Source organism: Diaphorina citri, unplaced genomic scaffold, assembly GCF_000475195.1.
Source record: "Diaphorina citri unplaced genomic scaffold, Diaci psyllid genome assembly version 1.1 scaffold1099, whole genome shotgun sequence".
NCBI classification, from domain to species: domain Eukaryota; kingdom Metazoa; phylum Arthropoda; class Insecta; order Hemiptera; family Psyllidae; genus Diaphorina; species Diaphorina citri.
The window spans coordinates 39,880-56,999 of NW_007378528.1; the positions used below are offsets into that span (position 1 = coordinate 39,880).

At 38.0% G+C, this 17,120-nt stretch overlaps 3 protein-coding genes across 3 annotated transcripts in view; all 3 read right to left on the reverse strand.

Moving 5' to 3' along the window:
* Positions 1-154: 154 nt before the first annotated feature.
* Positions 155-2,268, reverse strand: LOC103514192 (annexin B10-like). Its single transcript, XM_026827227.1, has 5 exons — positions 1,856-2,268; positions 1,386-1,471; positions 1,159-1,231; positions 428-601; positions 155-195 (listed from the first exon to the last, which is right to left on the reverse strand). The coding sequence occupies exons 1-5, from the start codon at positions 2,097-2,099 to the stop codon at positions 155-157; spliced, it is 618 nt and encodes a 205-aa protein (XP_026683028.1). The 5' UTR covers positions 2,100-2,268.
* A 711-nt stretch (positions 2,269-2,979) lies between these two features.
* On the reverse strand, positions 2,980-4,695 carry LOC103514188 (proton-coupled amino acid transporter-like protein pathetic). Its single transcript, XM_026827230.1, has 2 exons — positions 4,498-4,695; positions 2,980-3,713 (listed from the first exon to the last, which is right to left on the reverse strand). Exons 1-2 carry the CDS (start codon positions 4,671-4,673, stop codon positions 3,206-3,208), a joined length of 684 nt encoding a protein of 227 aa, XP_026683031.1. The 5' UTR covers positions 4,674-4,695; the 3' UTR covers positions 2,980-3,205.
* Positions 4,696-7,524: 2,829 nt separating this feature from the next.
* The window catches only part of LOC103514189 (protein takeout-like), a 37,342-nt gene continuing 27,746 nt past the window's right edge, over positions 7,525-17,120 (reverse strand). The window contains exons 3-5 of the mRNA XM_026827228.1: positions 8,813-8,980; positions 8,326-8,634; positions 7,525-8,129 (exon numbers count right to left, since the gene is read on the reverse strand). Coding sequence (XP_026683029.1) covers positions 8,327-8,634; positions 8,813-8,980 — 476 coding nt within the window. The 3' untranslated portion in view covers positions 7,525-8,129; position 8,326. The remainder of the gene's footprint in view (positions 8,130-8,325; positions 8,635-8,812; positions 8,981-17,120) is intronic.

Below are 17,120 nucleotides of genomic sequence, written 5' to 3' on the forward strand. Positions count from 1 at the left end.
GTACCTTCCTATTCCTACCTATTTTAAATTTACTTATTTATCTTTTCTTATCTTATACCTACTTAAACATAGGTAGGTAGTAGGTACGTACTTCTTATTAAATGATAATTTATGGTTCTGTAAATCTATATATAGGGTCATCAGTTCAGACTTCTTATTTTGTCAGATAGGTCTGAGGTTGAAGGTCTCCTATCACTGTCAAGTTCAAAACCGTTAGATGTCAAAAAGAGCCAAGAGATCCGTGGATATACTTATAAATATATGTATTTTTTGCACGTGAGCGATAATACCATAAAGTTTTAAAATCATAAACCAATGAACCTGCCTGTTATCCTTTACCCTCACGTAGCAAGATTGGTTGGTGAGCGTAAGTGGTGGGCATCAGACCCGTGCTTCTGGAGTAGGAATGGGTTCTAATATATCTTACCTATGGCCAAATGGATTCTCAGCAAGTCTCCACTCAGTTCCTTCCGGAACGATTGCTCCACAGTCCGTCCGAACTGGTTCTTGTATTCTCTGAACACCAACTTCAGTTGCTCGTAACTCTCATGGCCCATCACCTTGTTGATGAGGCTTTCCTCTGTGCCACGTCTGCCTTCACCTGAAAATAGCTTCCATTAGTACCTAACTATATTCACTACATTTTGTCTGTGGTTGTAGGATTCATAAAGGGGAGGACCATCACCTAATTATATTTTCTAGGTAGGACAACTACAGCCCACCTCTGTGGCTAAGTGATTAAGAGCACTGACTATCAATATCAACCTGGAGGTGCCAGGGCGGAATTTTTCTGACCGAATTTTTCCGTTCTTGGATAGGCATGGATGTAAAATCATGTTCCTTGAAATAATGCGAAAGCGGTTTTAAAACTCGAAAATTCTAAAAAAAGGTAGGTAGTTGACCTAGGTTTTTACTACTCACTAGGTACTAAAAAGGAAAGGAAAGGAATTCTAATTGTGTTAAGCATATTTAAATGCTTGTCACAAACATCGTTCCCTGATTATTTCACCTAGATAAATTTCATGACATGACTTGGACTTGAACCACCAACCTCCAGATCCAAAGTCCAACGCGTTAACAACTGCACCACTGAGGTTGGTTGTCACTCACTAGGTACTATTAGATATAATTTCCTCCAATCCTCCTTATTTAACTTACCTGCAACATACAGCAGAGATGCCTGCTGTTTTGCCTGCGCTGGGTCAGTTGCGTTTTCAGGCTGTCTGAAACCCTGGAAAAAACACAAACATATTAATTGACATCATTAAAGCTTTCAATCTTTCTATAGTCATAATAAAATTATTAAGTAGGTACCTACTCCTGTTTTATCACAGTAACTTATTTCACCATAATTATTATGTAATAGTTAATGGGTATTTACTTACCGTCAGAATGGACGTCACGAAATTCTTGTAGTGCGACGAAGATGAGCGCAGGGAACCAACTTCATTCACCAGAACTCTATTGAACACTGAAATTACCAATGAGGAAAGAGTTAAATTATTGATGAATAAAGCCTGATTCACACTATAGTGCCAGTCAAGGTCCGGTCACGGTCCAGTAACGGTCCGATCAAATGATTGTTGAAGGCAAGTACACCAATGAGGAAAGAGTCAAATGATGAAAAAGGCGAACGGCTAAGAACCCATGTTAAGGTTTACCTTATACCTGCCTAAACACGGAAGAAGCCCAGATGTTTCTGGTTGTCCAAGGTGGTTTCAAACCCCCCAATCCTTCCAACACCGTGATACCTATAGGTGCCATGCCTATCTCACGGACATGGAAAGCAAACCTATTAGGCACCTATATTATTAACGATGTACGTCGTACGAGCACCTACATTCTCATGACTTACTTTTCATGTACATCTTGTTCAGTTCAATCAGTTCAGTACTATTCTTGGTGATGACTATCTCTGTAATGGTGTTGGTATCCTTGATCAGGGGGAGGGTATTCAGGGCCCTGTTCAACTCCAGACAGAGAAATCCCAGGGGTGGATACATCAGATTGACGATGATGCTCTTGAGTTCACTGCTTAGCTCGGATTTCAAATCAAGAATCAGATCCTGTGAGATGAGGTAATGGAGAGGATTGAACATAGTCGAAATGGTAGGGATGGTTTCGCCTCATGAAATCTTCGGCAAGGCAGCGCAAAATATTGTTGAGTTGACTTTTAGCTGTAAAGCTTTGTACACACGCTTAGATTCTCCTTACTATCAGATCTAACGATAAAGATCCGGGCACTCACAACAGGCAGCAAGTCAGCACCAAAACATACAGCGGAATGTTGGACTTGCTACGGCGAAAAAGAAAATCAAGGCAGAAATCGTGTTGGGGTTGGGACACACATCACCACGCCAGCACCATCGTGGTGCAGTGACACACTTTGAATGCCAATACCATGATTTTCTTTCTCTCCATAGCACTTCTTAAGCCGGCCACTCACGATGAGTTTTATCTCATGAGTTGAACTCATGAGTTAAAACTTATCGTTAGTGGGTATTTTCTATCAGATAAGTTCAACTGATCTGATGAACTCATGGAAATTAAATTTCAATAATACCATCACGTCACGTCACGCTACGTGATAGTAGTGTGGCTGTCCTGAACGAGATCACGTAGGTACAATACGGTCAAACTTTCTTGACTTGGCAGGGCGGAGCGCTATCGCGCTCCTTAATTATAGGAAAACTTTGAACTACATCTTTCTGACTACCCATGACTTCACGTGACATGACGTGATGATAGTGTGTTTCTATCTTTAGTATGCGTTCATATTGGCGCACTAAGGCCAGCACCTAGAGATGTTGAAAGAGTGAGTGAGTTAAAAGAACTAGTCAGGCAATGAGTCAGATCCTAACTGTCTGCCTATAGTGAGTTGAAGAGTTATATATTTTAACACTAAGGCCAGCACCTAGAGATGTTCAAAGAGTGAGTGAGTTAAAAGAACTAGTCAGGCAATGAGTCAGATCCTAACTGTCTGCCTATAGTGAGTTGAAGAGTTACATATTTTAGGATCTGACTCATTGACTGAGTGTCTGAGTAGTTCATTGAGAAGAGTAGTTCTTTCGACTCACTCAGTCTTTACACAACTCTACTCGCATCTAGGTTCTCTTCGATCTTAAACTCGTGGACCTGGATCATGGCGAGACGAGATCTCCCAATGTGAACGTATACCAGCGTTTACCGGTAGCATCACCATTGTCTACCGTGCAGTGAAGGCCGTGCCGTTACTCGGTAAACTAGCGTTTCCGGCCAGTCCAAGGGTTCCATTGATGATCGCCACCGGCAGGTCTGAATCAGGCGGCATGTACGCCCTCATAATGTCCCCAATACTCGTCTGAGTTCCAAACACAAGCGCCAAGACGCCGAAGATCAGCACAAGTATGTTCTTCCACACCCGCCAGTTACCAGGCCCGAACCCAACGTCCCAATAGGTGACGAATTCAATGAGCACTGGGAAGATCAAACCCAGGAGGGAGAAGCAGAACGCACCAATCAACCCGAGGAACGGTCCAATCGTTGGCACAGCGACGGCCAAGCCCACAGCGGCCGTTACAATAACGGTTCGCACGATGTACTCGTAGAATTTGGGCTTCTTGACAAAATTATCTTTGACGCCGTTCCAGACGATTTCGAGGCAGACGAAGAATTGAAGGCCGAACGTGCAGAAGACAGCGATTCCGATGGCGATGTTGGCAATTTGAGGGGCTCTGGAATAGAACGGAGTATGGTGTGAGTTTAGGTTAGGATTTTGCTTCAGTCACCTCATAATTTAGGTCAGTTGGATGGATCATTGGTCATTTCATAAACGACATACAATGGAATTCTATAGGACTGGTGGCTAAACCAAGCCTCGCAAAAAAAGTCCATCAATACGAATTTATGGAATGCTTCGTCAGGTTTTAAAAGGAGCAAACCACCATTTAATTTGCTTCTACGATTTGGAGCATCAGAATAAGCCTCTCATATCGTGGCACTTCAACCATAGCAATCGCACAACAGACCATTGAAAGATCTTGTTGCTTCATTGAGGTTGTCTGTACCTATTTGTCGCCCTGACGCAGTGCATAGCTTTACCAGGGTACTATATTTCACAAGAGCTCAGTTGCTACTGTTGTGGAGCAGCAGCGGTTGTTTACAACGGTTGCTGTTGTGCAGTAGTAGTAGCGAGTGATACTCCGCCGGTGAAACCCCAGGTAACCATAGTGTAATTCTATTGTCTGTATTTAACATCACAATGAAAATTAATGTTTTATTTGAGCTAGGCAAGGTGGACGGCTAGGTGCGTCTACTTACATTTCATGCTGGGGTAAGTTGTACGTGATGTTGTCTTCGGTGAGCTCTGCTGTTATGCAGTAGTAGTAGCGAGTGATACTCCGCCGGTGAAACCCCAGGTAACCATAGTATAATTCTATTGTGTGTATTTAACATCACAATGAAAATTAACGTTTAATTTGAGCTAGGCAAGGTGGACGGCTAGGTGCGTCTACTTACATTTCATGCTGGGGTAAGTTGTACGTGATGTTGTCTTCGGTGAGCTCTCCATATTTCAAGTAGCCGAGGAACCCGAGTAGAATGTAAATCATGGTAACGCCACCCATGCCTTGATTGAGGACTCCGCATAGACCCACGAAGTGGTTCGGTGTCTGCATGTTATTCTCGAGCGGCATCACCTGGGAATAGTTGAGAACAAAATCAAAATCGTAGCCCCGCGGGTAGCCAGTAGCTATATTCAAATGAACCAGTTCTAGACGTACATATTACTGAAGTTAGCAACGTCGTGTTTGATATCTGAACAGGTGACTTCTAGAGTCTAGACACATCACGGGCTATTATTGGGGTTAACTCAATCATTCAGAATCGTGAGGACAAATTTATTGAGGAGAGCTGATTTGAATTCCCGCGAAACCTTACGGATTACCAGAAAGTAACCTCGTGAAATATTTATTTGCAATGGAAATTCGTGTGTGTGTGTGTGTGTGTGTGTTTTTTTTTTTTTTTTTTTTTTTTTTTTTTTGCCGATTGCCTTTAGACTGACTCTATGGCTATATTCAAATGAACCACTTCTAGACGTACATATTACTGAAGTTAGCAACGTCGTGTTTGATATCTGAACAGGTGACGTCTAGAGTCTAGACACATCACGGGCTATTAGGGGTTAAATCAATCATTCAGAATCGTGAGGACAAATTTATTGAGGAGAGCTGATTTGAATTCCAGCGAAACCTTACGGATTACCAGAAAGTAACCTCGTGAAATATTTATTTGCAATGGAAATTCGTGTGTGTGTTTTTTTTTTTTTTTTTTTTTTTTTTTTTTTTTTTCCCTCCCTTTACTTTCCTTATCCTATAGGAAGGAAAGTAATGTAATCGGGTCAAATTTTCGATGGTCAGTTTTTAGTGTCTCCTTCAATGTGTGCCGGACCCCGAAAATTTGGAGCATCCACCGTCCCCCCGGTACATCATTGTTTCGACTCTCAACTTCTTCTTCTTCCTCGCCTCAGACGGGGTCGACGTTCGTCGCCTCTCAATCAGCCCTAGGGGCATTGCTTTGGGCTGACCTTTGGTTTTAGATACAAAAATTTTCCAAGTGCCCTTTGCACTCAACCATTGCTATTTCTTCAGCAAGGGGGATTTCAGACTTGTATCCTCCCTGTGAAAGTCCCCCAACAAGACTAAGCTGGTCTACTCCCTGTTTAAAGTCCCCCAGCCGAGCCTGCTTTCTACCACCGTAGGTACCTAAATTGACATAAAATAAGTTGGCACAAGTATGGGAAGAAATCTTGGAATGTGACCTAACCAAATGACCCGGAGATGGTCAAGAAATGATGCTGTAATAAATTCTGAGAAATCTGCAATGAGATCACGAAAAGTATCCGCAGTAATTCTGAGAAATTTGCAATTAGATCGTGAAAAGTTGATGAGAAAAACCGGCTGAATCGGTTCGTGTAGAAAATACCTACACCGGCATTTTGTAAAGAGGTTTGATAGAGGCAACTGTAACTGCTAAGGTCTTATTCGTCCCGAAATCGAAGAGAGGTCGAAGACAGGCTAGGATAAAAACCAGCCATTCCGAGAGCGAACATTATCCGTTCAAGATAAATTCCTACATTTTGGAGGTAGGTACCTACCTACTTTATCCAAATAGTTTTTTTAACACTGAAAAAGTGGTTAAAAATTTAGTAGACTGACCTGGGAGTCTGGGAGATGGCCATTGGCCATTGAAATCTATTAAATAAATCATTATCTAATCAAATAAATGTTGGTGTAGGTCACAGGCATGTCTAAGTGGTTTAATTCCGAGGTCTGTTAGGTACATTATGGCCTACACTATGGTAGGTATATAAGCACTCAGTTTTATGATGATTTTTACGATAATTTGTACTCGTATGGGTGGTCTTTAAATTCCTCATTTACAGAATTCCAAACAGTGCAAGGTGAATATTTGATATCTAAAACAAGGATATTACACCTGATTGGAATTAATTAGGTACCTACTTAATTAATTATTCTAGGTGCCTAATAGGTAATATCTCCTTTTAGAAGGTAATTGGTGGATATTCTCCAGTGTTTAGGAGACATGATGGGTAGATTTAAGTACCTAGTCATTAGTTTTAACCATGAAAGAAAATGTCAGATCCCTGAAACCGAATGGTAGGGGATTTACTAGGTACCTACTTAACCTATTTTGATAGGTTGTTTTATCTTGTCTTGGTAGGTATCTGATGGGAGGTACAACGTGCTCTATTTTCGTCATCTTCTTCTTCTTCTTCTTCTTCTTCTTCTTCTTCTTCTTCTTCTTCTTCTTCTTCTTCTTCTTCTTCTTCTTCCTTCTTCTTCTTCTTCTTCTTCTTCTTCTTCTTCTTCTTCTTCTTCTTCTTCTTCTTCTTCTTCTTTTCGACGGAGGCATTCATCCTCTCCTCTTAAGAGCAACTTTTTACTGCTGGAAAAAAAGTACCTAGATGTATAGGAAATAACAGAAAATGGTTGTTTAATTTATCATTTTTCCAAAAGGTAGGTTGGTTTTAACAAACCCGTTTTATTAATGTTAATGCAAATCATTCAGATGCATCTCGACCTTTACAATTTCAAACACAAATCCAAACTAGACTTCAACTTTTAGGCATTAACATTTCAGTCTCAAATACTTATAGCAACCTGCTTACCGTATTTTCAAACGAAAAATGCATTTTCTTAACCCATTTGCCTAAACTAGAGAGTAGTTTGATCGTATAAGTAAATTAGGTACTTTAAAAGGTGTTGATGCAATCCTACTGGGAATTCTACAACATGGATACATTAAATGCAATGGAATAAAATGAGCCATGAGAGAAAACTAAATCTGAAGTGAATTAAACAAAATAAATACAATAAATAATAATAGAATCTTACTAATTAAATAGAGTGTACATAAAAAAAAACTAAATCTGAAGTGAATTAAACAAAATAAATACAATAAATAATAATAGAATCTTACTAATTAAATAGAGTGTACATAAAAAAAAATAATAAATAAATAAAAATTAGAAAACAAACAAAAAACAACAGGAAATGTGGACAGGTCAGTTTGTGTTCCAAATGGAATTAGTGGAGATCAGAAATACAGTGAAGAAAAATCGTCTTGACTTTAGCGAAAATTTTGGAATCAGCTGTAGCTTTTGAAGAACGAAAAGAATTGGAATAATTTTCTCAGATGATCAAAATAGATCCCGATGATGAATGACACTTAATTAACTAGGTACCTAACCTTAATATTTTAAGATTAATCACAGATTTTACTCGTAAAAGAAAACAAATGTTCGTACCAAATCCTTTTAAACATGCTTCATAGATGATAATTTACCATCTATACAAACTAATGTTTAAAATGAATGAAAATTACCAACATTGTTTCTATCGCCCGTTCTACCCATAATAATGATAACTATGTTATTGCACTTAAAATGCTTCTTCGTAAAGGTAATTTTACTGTGACCTTTCCTTTGGTGGTGGAATTTCAATAACTGTGGCTTCATCTTGAAGCAAAATTATTGAAATGTACCCACAGGATGGGTTACAGTAAAATCGTTCTCAATTTCCCAAAGGAATTATTCTTCTCTTTGGTCCATTGGATCAGATCATAGAGATCTTAAGCGGGGAAGAATTCTTCGTAGGCGATTTTACTGAACAGTCTGTTTCCGATTTCTTTGACAATTGTGGCTTCATCTTGAAGCAGAAGCAAAATTATTGAAATGTACCCACAGGATGGGCCACAGTAAAATCGTTCTCAATTTCCCAAAGGAATAATTCTTCTCTTTGGTACATTGGATCAGATCATAGAGATCTTAAGCGGGGAAGAATTCTTCGTAGGCGATTTTACTGAACAGTCTGTTTCCGATTTCTTTGACAACAGCTTCTAGAGCAGTTTCAATGGCGGGCATCAGTTCCTTGATGATATCGCTCCAGTTTTCGTTGAGGAAAACGTTCATTTGTTCACTGAGTTCCTTGTTTCCGTTGAACAGGTTTTCGAGATGGATGTACATCTTTTCGACTTTGGAGATGGAAATGAGAACCTTTTCCAATTTGATGTAGGTCTTTCCGTTCTTCTCGAATGGTTTGCCTTGCAGGTTCTTGAGCTCCAGTTTTGGGTGAACTGAAACATAATGATTCACATTGATTAGATTAAAAAATCCATAAAAATCACAATATTTCTAGCTCTTAATACATATCATTTACTTTCTAATACCAATAGGTAAGTAGATCGTTTCTAATACCTACCTTTTTTCAAAATATTTCGTATTCAAAAAATAGTTGGAGTATTATTTTCTTACCCAGGGTGATGTTACATTTTCCGTTTCCAACGATGGGCAGAACCATGATCTTTCCCTTGATGCTGTATTGACCTTCAATAACTACATTATGGTTGATGTCAAACATGGCAGGTCCGAATTTGTAGTTGTCAATGTCGTATCTATAGGGGAGGAAATGACATTCGTATTAGTAATTTGTTTTACTTTACCCGAGTTTAGCCTGGTATGAGCCTCTAATGGTATTGTACAGGAGAATTGGAGGGCAACTCTTATACCACGTGCATGTTCAAAGTAAGTAAAAAAAAAGAAGAAGGAGAAGTTTGACGTCCCGAAAGTGAAGAGGGAAAGATAGGATATGAGCAACCCGTTTCGAGAACGAACCTCAAGAAGAAGGAGAAGTTTGACGTCCCGAAAGTGAAGAGGGAAAGATAGGATATGAGCAACCCGTTTCGAGAACGAACCTCATCTGTTTAGGATAAAGTTCTCCCCGGGTGGCAATCAAATCCGCGACTTAGCGATTCCAGGAAAGACGCTCTAGCCTCCAAGCCAACTAGGCTGATAAAAGTAACTTCCATAGATTGGTAGAAATAAAACTTGATCCATCCTTTTGGCCTGTTTGCCCCTACACCTAAGGAGTGGGCTTTTTGTGTACAAATAGAAACGGTAACTTAGCCAGCCTTGTTCGCTTTGTTGGTAACGCGTCTGCCTTGTAAGCGCCCGGCCGATTCCCGCCCGGGGCGGATTTCATCCTGATGGTATAATTTTCGTTCTCGAAACAGCTGGCTTTTGCCTATCCTGTCTTCCTTCTCTCTTCGATTTCGGGGAGATAAGACTTTAGCAGTTACAGTTCCCTCTGTCAAACCTCAAAAAAAAAAAAAAAAAAAAAAAAAAAAAAAATATTTTGTCATATCCACTAATATGAGAGTAGTTTTGGTTATTTTGTCATCTCCACTAATATGAGAGTAGTTTTGGTTATTTTGTCATCTCCACTAATATGAGAGTAGGATTGGTTATTTGGGCATCTCCAATAATAAGAGGAGGATCGATTATTTTGACATCTCCACTAATATGAGAATAGTTGACAGATAGTCTTCATCTCCACTAATGGCTAGGACCACAATATGAGTTTAAATATATGAGAGTAGGATTGGTTATTTGGGCATCTCCAATAATAAGAGGAGGATTGATTATTTTGACATCTCCACTAATATAAGAATAGTTGACAGATAGTCTTCATCTCCACTAATGGCTAGGACCACAATATGAGTTTAAACTTGGTTTAAGTTAAACGATAAGATTAAAGAATAAATCGGAATTTTTAATTCAAAATTTTAACCAAATTGAAATTCAGATTGTGATCCTAGCAAGTATTATCGAGCCTGTCCTCCAAAAGGAGATCAGGAAAATTGATGGAAAACATCACAAATGACAGGAAATACATTTTTTCACGAATGTCGGTTTGAAGGGGAAATTCCCCCTTCATCCTCTCTGTCTCTCATTTTTGTTCCTCCTACATCTTTCCCTCGCCTCTCTTTCTTTTCCTTTCCACAATTTTCTTCTCTTCCCCTCCGTTATTTTTCTCCCTCCTTATTTACTCATCTCGATTCCCCCTTCATCCTCTCTGTCTCTCATTTTTGTTCCTCCTATATCTTTCCCTCGCCTCTCTTTCTTTTCCTTTCCACAATTTTCTTCTCTTCCCCTCCGTTATTTTTCTCCCTCCTTATTTACTCATCTCTCTCTCTCTCTCTGGTTCTCTCTCTCTCTTCCCGTTCTTCTTCCTTCTCTCCTTCTTGCATCTCGCATCTCAGCATTCGTTTTCATTTGACGAATTTTAGTATTCTCTGTTTGTCCTTTTTCTGCGTTTTTTCCTCTACCATAAAATTAGCATTAACCTGTACATAGGTGTAGGTGTAGGTAGCAGATATTCATACACACCTGCACATATTATGTACCTACAAATTTACTATGGTGGGGTACCTACTTACTGAGCTCTTCATTCATAAATAATTTGGAATGAACAAAGCCCTAGACACAAACTTGACGCGAATACAAACAGCAATAGAATACCGAAACAAAACACATTATCTGTCAATCAGGGCTGTATTTAGGGAAGGGGTGAGGGGCCAGGGCCCCCCTCAGCCTTTTTTTCTCCTTCAATGTGGGCCGGACCCCGAAAATTTGGAGCATCCACCGACCCCCCGGTACATCATTGTTTCGACTCTCAACTTCTTCTTCTTCCTCGCCTCAGACTTCCCATTGGAGTAGAAGAAGTCAATTGGTAGGGTAACCTACAGTAAAGTTGCAGGTAGATGCTTAAAGCAGCTATAGGTAGTAATTATTTTTCCGGAAAAACCAGGACCGGTTTCTGTCATGACTTATTTTCCGGCTCTGACTTGTGATTATTAGGTGCCTTTCCTTGTCCATTGTCCAAGTGCTTACAAATAACTACCTGATATCTAAAGCAAACACAAGATCCCCAGCAACCACTAAACTACCTTACGGTATGTCATTATGGTCGGGATGTTGCTAGTTGCTGGAGTAGATTGGATTTAAGTAGGTATACTTTACTAGATCCTGATCATCATTCGAAAATGTCTCAATATTGATTGAATGGCTTCCTATATGCATATTGTTGCTAAACCTAGGTACCTATGTATACATATTTGTATTTAATACCTCTATAAAGAGTGATATTCTAATAACTACCTAATAGTGTCGACATTTATGTTAACAATTACAACATGAGTGTTAATTGACCAGACCACCAAGTTTCTACAGCCACTTCCTAGTTGTGAAACTTGCTCACATATCAACCAGTTTTCAAGTTCAGTCTGCAGAACATCCACTCCAAGTTTCTACAGCCACTTCCTAGTTGTGAAACTTGCTCACATATCAACCAGTTTTCAAGTTCAGTCTGCAGAACATCCACTGGTTAGCCTTTAACCTCGAAGTGATATGAATAGTCAATAATTCAATAATGACTGTTTGTGTTTATGTGGAAATAGGTATAATTAAAGGTACCTAATATTTCCCGGATTGTTAATTTTATTGGAGTAAAAAAGAGAATAATAATTATTCTCTCATTAACCCTCTATTAGATTTCCTTATCTATAAACTGGTGTCATAAAAAGAATGCTCTATTATTTAGGTACCTACCTAGCTATGTCGTCACGTCACGTGAACTCATGGGGAGTCAGAAAGATTTAGTTCAAAGTTTCCATATAATTTTGTAGGTAATTTCGTTCAGGACAGTCACACTACTATCACATCACGTGAGCTCACTTGACGTGATGGTCATGTGTTTTTACCTTAAGGGTTGATACATTTTTCTTTGTTTTCCTCGAAATGAAATTCATTATGAACCATCATGCTATTAATTCTGTCACTAATGTTTTTATTTATTGGCATTGGCCGACAGCCAACTAATTGTTTGATACAATGAATTTGTGAATAAATTAATAAATATCATGTTTCATACGAGTAGGTATAATTTTGTACCTAACATGAAAATGTTACATGGTTTGTGCACAGACTGGATTGAGGTGAAAAAGTGACCCAACTCAATTTAGATTTCTACCGTGTACCTACTCAAGTACCTTCATATCTGCTTCAATAAGGACATGATAAATAGGTACCGAATTAGCTCCTAGAGGTGTCTATTTTAACTCATGTCTGAGAATCCTGCTATATAATATCTGCTTCAATAAGGACATGATAAATAGGTACCGAATTAGCTCCTAGAGGTGTCTATTTTAACTCATGTCTGAGAATCCTGCTATAAAGTGAAGTCAAATTTCTATGACCCAGGCTAAGATTTAGGTTCTCCACCCAATTTCTGAAACGATTTTTCACAATTACAACTTTGCACGAGGACACTTGTTTTATTGGCCGTGAAGACATTTATTGAATTGGGTCACTACTTTTAATTGCCAAGCATGCGATACTCATGTTTCATTTTTATTTGATTAATAAACACAATTTTGACATGTTTCTCCCATGTATTAATTAAGTTGTTTAAAAAGAGTTTGTTCTCAACATCTTTCGTTTACATCTTTTGATTTAATTATTTTTTGTAGGTGGAGGATGAGAAATATGAATGTGTTTCATCATGTATTAATTAAGTTGTTTATAAAGAGTTTGTTCTCAACATCTTTCGTTTACATCTTTTGATTTAATTATTTTTTGTAGGTGGAGGATGAGAAATATGAATGTGTTTCATTTTACCACTGTTCTGCGGAAGTGACAATAATATTTGATGAGTTCTCTGTATTTTCACAGCAATTTATGTTATAAATGTGAAATTACGGGTATCTTCAAATAACGCTTTATTTGAAACACCTACTTCTCAGCCATCATCTCATCTTCTAATTATAAATCTTCTAAAGGTAACCCAATTCTTTCGAAGTCAGTTGAAAACTCTGTATGAATTATTTATGTAATATTATATTGTAGGTATCTATTTACCTACCTCATCTAATATTCTCTTTGTATAACCTAGCTTTACAATTCTCCCTACATCTTTAGTTGACTCTTTAAAATTGAATTATTTATGTAATATTATATTGTAGGTATCTATTTACCTACCTCATCTAATATTCTCTTTGTATAACCTAGCTTTACAATTCTCTTTAACTTAGGTACCTAGATAGTAGATAGGTACCGTCAAAAACTGCTGAGAATGTTGACTTTTCCTCCTCATAAAGAACACCATACCACATTTATGGTGTGTTTTTATTTCACCCAAATTTATGTAGTGGAAGTAAGATAATGTCTCTCCCATCTCGTCTTCTTGAGGTGAATAAATCAAGATTCTTCCCTTTTTATTTGGGAAGGAAGTACGAGTACTTACTTTCCATCCCCTCCCCTCCCGTTTTTTTTTCTTTTTTTTTACTTGCTGTGAGAATTTTTTAGGACTCATATCGGTATTTCATACCTATAGGAACCTGCAGACAAGTTTGGTGGTAACATCTTCTCTTACACTCTCAGCATAAATTACATTATTCACAATTTTGGAAAGCTTCAAGAGGGATTTCTATGTGGATACCTTTTGACCTTCTCTTTTAAAATACATATGTACCTAGATACCTACCTACGATATGTTCTATTATTTACGGTAGTTTCTATGTAGAAGTAGCCTATTATGTATTTGTACATACAACTTTTAAGTAACTTAGGCATATTGTGTACCTGTATAAAACATTATACCTAAAAGAAAAGTACCATACTTACCTAGATATCTTCCCTAATTCCATATTCAGTATCTTATTCTAAATTCAGGAGCCTTATGAAATACCATGAAAGAAAAGTACCATACTTACCTAGATATCTTCCCTAATTCCATATTCAGTATCTTATTCTAAATTCAGGAGCCTTATGAAATACCATCTGCTTTTCCATATCAATAGGATCCTATCTAGCTATATGGATAGCTGAAACTGCCTGAAACCCTATATGGATAGCTGAATCTGCCTGAAACCCATTTGAAAGAGTTTAACATTTGAAAAAGTTTAACCTACCTTCACTCCTTTCCTTCCTAAATTCAACTCTTTTTCCCTCCTTCTTCTTCTTCTCTCCCTCTTAATTTATGTCTTTGTCCTTTATCTCTCACGATCTTTATTTCTATCTTTTATTGCCACAAACTTGACTTTGAGTCAGGCCCGAATAGGTAGGCAGGTAAGTATAGGTAGGTGCTATATAATTTGTCATCTCCACTAACAGTGCAAATTATAGTGCTACTGGTTATTTTGTCATCTCCACTAATAAAAGAGTAGGCTTGGTTATTTTGACATCTCCACTACTAAGAGTAGGATTGGTTATTTTGACATCTCCACTAATACCTACATATAAGAGTAGTTTTTGGTTATTTTGTCATCTCCACTAATATGAGAGTAGGATTGGTTATTTTGACATCTCCACTAATATGAGAGTAGGATTGGTTATTTTGACATATCCACTAATATGAGAGTAGTTTTGGTTATTTTGTCATCTCCACTAATATGAGAGTAGGATTGGTTATTTTGACATATCCACTAATATGAGAGTAGTTTTGGTTATTTTGTCATCTCCACTAATATGAGAGTAGGATTGGTTATTTTGACATATCCACTAATATGAGAGTAGTTTTGGTTATTTTGTCATCTCCACTAATATGAGAGTAGGATTGGTTATTTTGACATATCCACTAATATGAGAGTAGTTTTGGTTATTTTGTCATCTCCACTAATATGAGAGTAGGATTGGTTATTTTGACATATCCACTAATATGAGAGTAGTTTTGGTTATTTTGTCATCTCCACTAATATGAGAGTAGGATTGGTTATTTTGACATATCCACTAATATGAGAGTAGTTTTGGTTATTTTGTCATCTCCACTAATATGAGAGTAGTTTTGGTTATTTTGTCATCTCCACTTATATGAGAGTAGGATTGGTTATTTGGGCATCTCCAATAATAAGAGGAGGATTGATTATTTTGACATCTCCACTAATATAAGAATAGTTGACAGATAGTCTTCATCTCCACTAATGGCTAGGACCACAATATGAGTTTAAACTTGGTTTAAGTTAAACGATAAGATTAAAGAATAAATCGGAATTTTTAATTCAAAATTTTAACCAAATTGAAATTCAGATTGTGATCCTAGCAAGTATTATCGAGCCTGTCCTCCAAAAGGAGATCAGGAAAATTGATGGAAAACATCACAAATGACAGGAAATACATTTTTTCACGAATGTCGGTTTGAAGGGGAAATTCCCCCTTCATCCTCTCTGTCTCTCATTTTTGTTCCTCCTACATCTTTCCCTCGCCTCTCTTTCTTTTCCTTTCCACAATTTTCTTCTCTTCCCCTCCGTTATTTTTCTCCCTCCTTATTTACTCATCTCTCTCTCTCTCCCTCTCTCTGGTTCTCTCTCTCTTCCCGTGCTTCTTCCTTCTCTCCTTCTTGCATCCCAGCATTCGTTTTCATTTGACGAATTTTAGTATTCTCTGTTTGTCCTTTTTCTGCGTTTTTTCCTCTACCATAAAATTAGCATTAACCTTTTTCAATGCACAGTTTTTTTTTCCTTCATTTGTGTTCTCGATTTTTCTACTCTAGCATTCGTCTCTTGCTCCTTCGTGGCACTTGAAAAACATCTCGATCTTTCTTCTTTCCTCTTTCTACCCAATGACCCTGTTTTACTTGACCCTCCGATGCCCAGGTTTTTACTATGTAGACGATGAGATGTTTGCATTATGCATTTATTTTGCCTGGCTGTTCCTGTCGAACTGTTGGTCCAATTTTGGTAGAATTTGGCAGAGCTATTGTCCAATTACGGTTCACCTTACATCGGACCGTATAATGACACTCAATTAGTTCGTTCAATCAGGGTTCACTTTTGGATACCACCCTGTATAACATGACATATTCAAAAAATAAGAGCAACACAAGTGAACAACTAAACGTCAGTATAATTCAATAGGAACTCCGCGGGATACCTACCACCCTGTATAACATGACATATTCAAAAAATAAGAGCAACACAAGTGAACAACTAAACGTCAGTATAACTCAATAGGAACTCCGCCAAAGTTATGTTTAACATTGTTATTATTATTTCATTGTAATCATTTCCCATCTGTGGCCAAGATATAAACATTGCTCTCTCTCTCTCTCTCTCTCTCTCCTGGAACTCCGCCAAAGTTATGTTCAACATTGTTATTATTATTTCATTGTAATCATTTCCCATCTGTGGCCAAGATATAAACATTGCTCTCTCTCTCTCTCTCTCTCTCTCCTTTCTCTCTCTCTCTCTCTCTCTCTCTCTCTCTCTCTCTCTCTTCCAAACACACATTCACAATCTCCATCTTTTTCTCCTTTTTCGTATCTCCATCTTTGTTCCTTTCTCAAGCATACTTTCTACTTGTTTCTCTCTCTCTCTCTCTCTCTCTCTCCCTCCCTTTCTCTCTCTCTCTCTCTCTCTTCTTTTCTCTAACCGTTCTTCGTCTTCGTCTTCTTCTTCTTCTTCTTCATCAACTCTTTATCATCATCTTCTTTAACTACACCTTTTCTATATGGGGTATTAGTATTAGGTCATCATTTCCCCTCTTTTTTCGTATCTTCATCTCTGTTCCTTTCTCAAGCATACTTTCTACTTTTTTCTCTCTCTCTCTCTCTCTCCCTCCCTTTCTCTCTCTCTTCCTTTCTCTAACCGTTTTTCGTCTTCTTCTTCTTCTTCATCAACTCTTCATCATCATCTTCTTTAACTACACCTTTTCTATATGGGGTATTAGTATTCGGTCATCATTTCCCTCTTTCATTCTTCCTCTCCATATTTTTGTCTACTTTCTCATA

Coding starts and splice junctions, on each gene's coding strand:
- LOC103514192 (XM_026827227.1), bottom strand. CDS start 2,099: ATGTTCAATCCTCTCCATTACCTCATCTCACAGGATCTGATTCTTGAT. Junction 1,232..1,385: donor TCGTGACGTCCATTCTGACG/GTAAGTAAATAC, acceptor TGTTTTTTCCAG/GGTTTCAGACAGCCTGAAAA. Junction 196..427: donor GAGAATCCATTTGGCCATAG/GTAAGATATATT, acceptor TGAACTTGACAG/TGATAGGAGACCTTCAACCT.
- LOC103514188 (XM_026827230.1), bottom strand. CDS start 4,673: ATGCCGCTCGAGAATAACATGCAGACACCGAACCACTTCGTGGGTCTA. Junction 3,714..4,497: donor AACTTACCCCAGCATGAAAT/GTAAGTAGACGC, acceptor GTTCTATTCCAG/AGCCCCTCAAATTGCCAACA.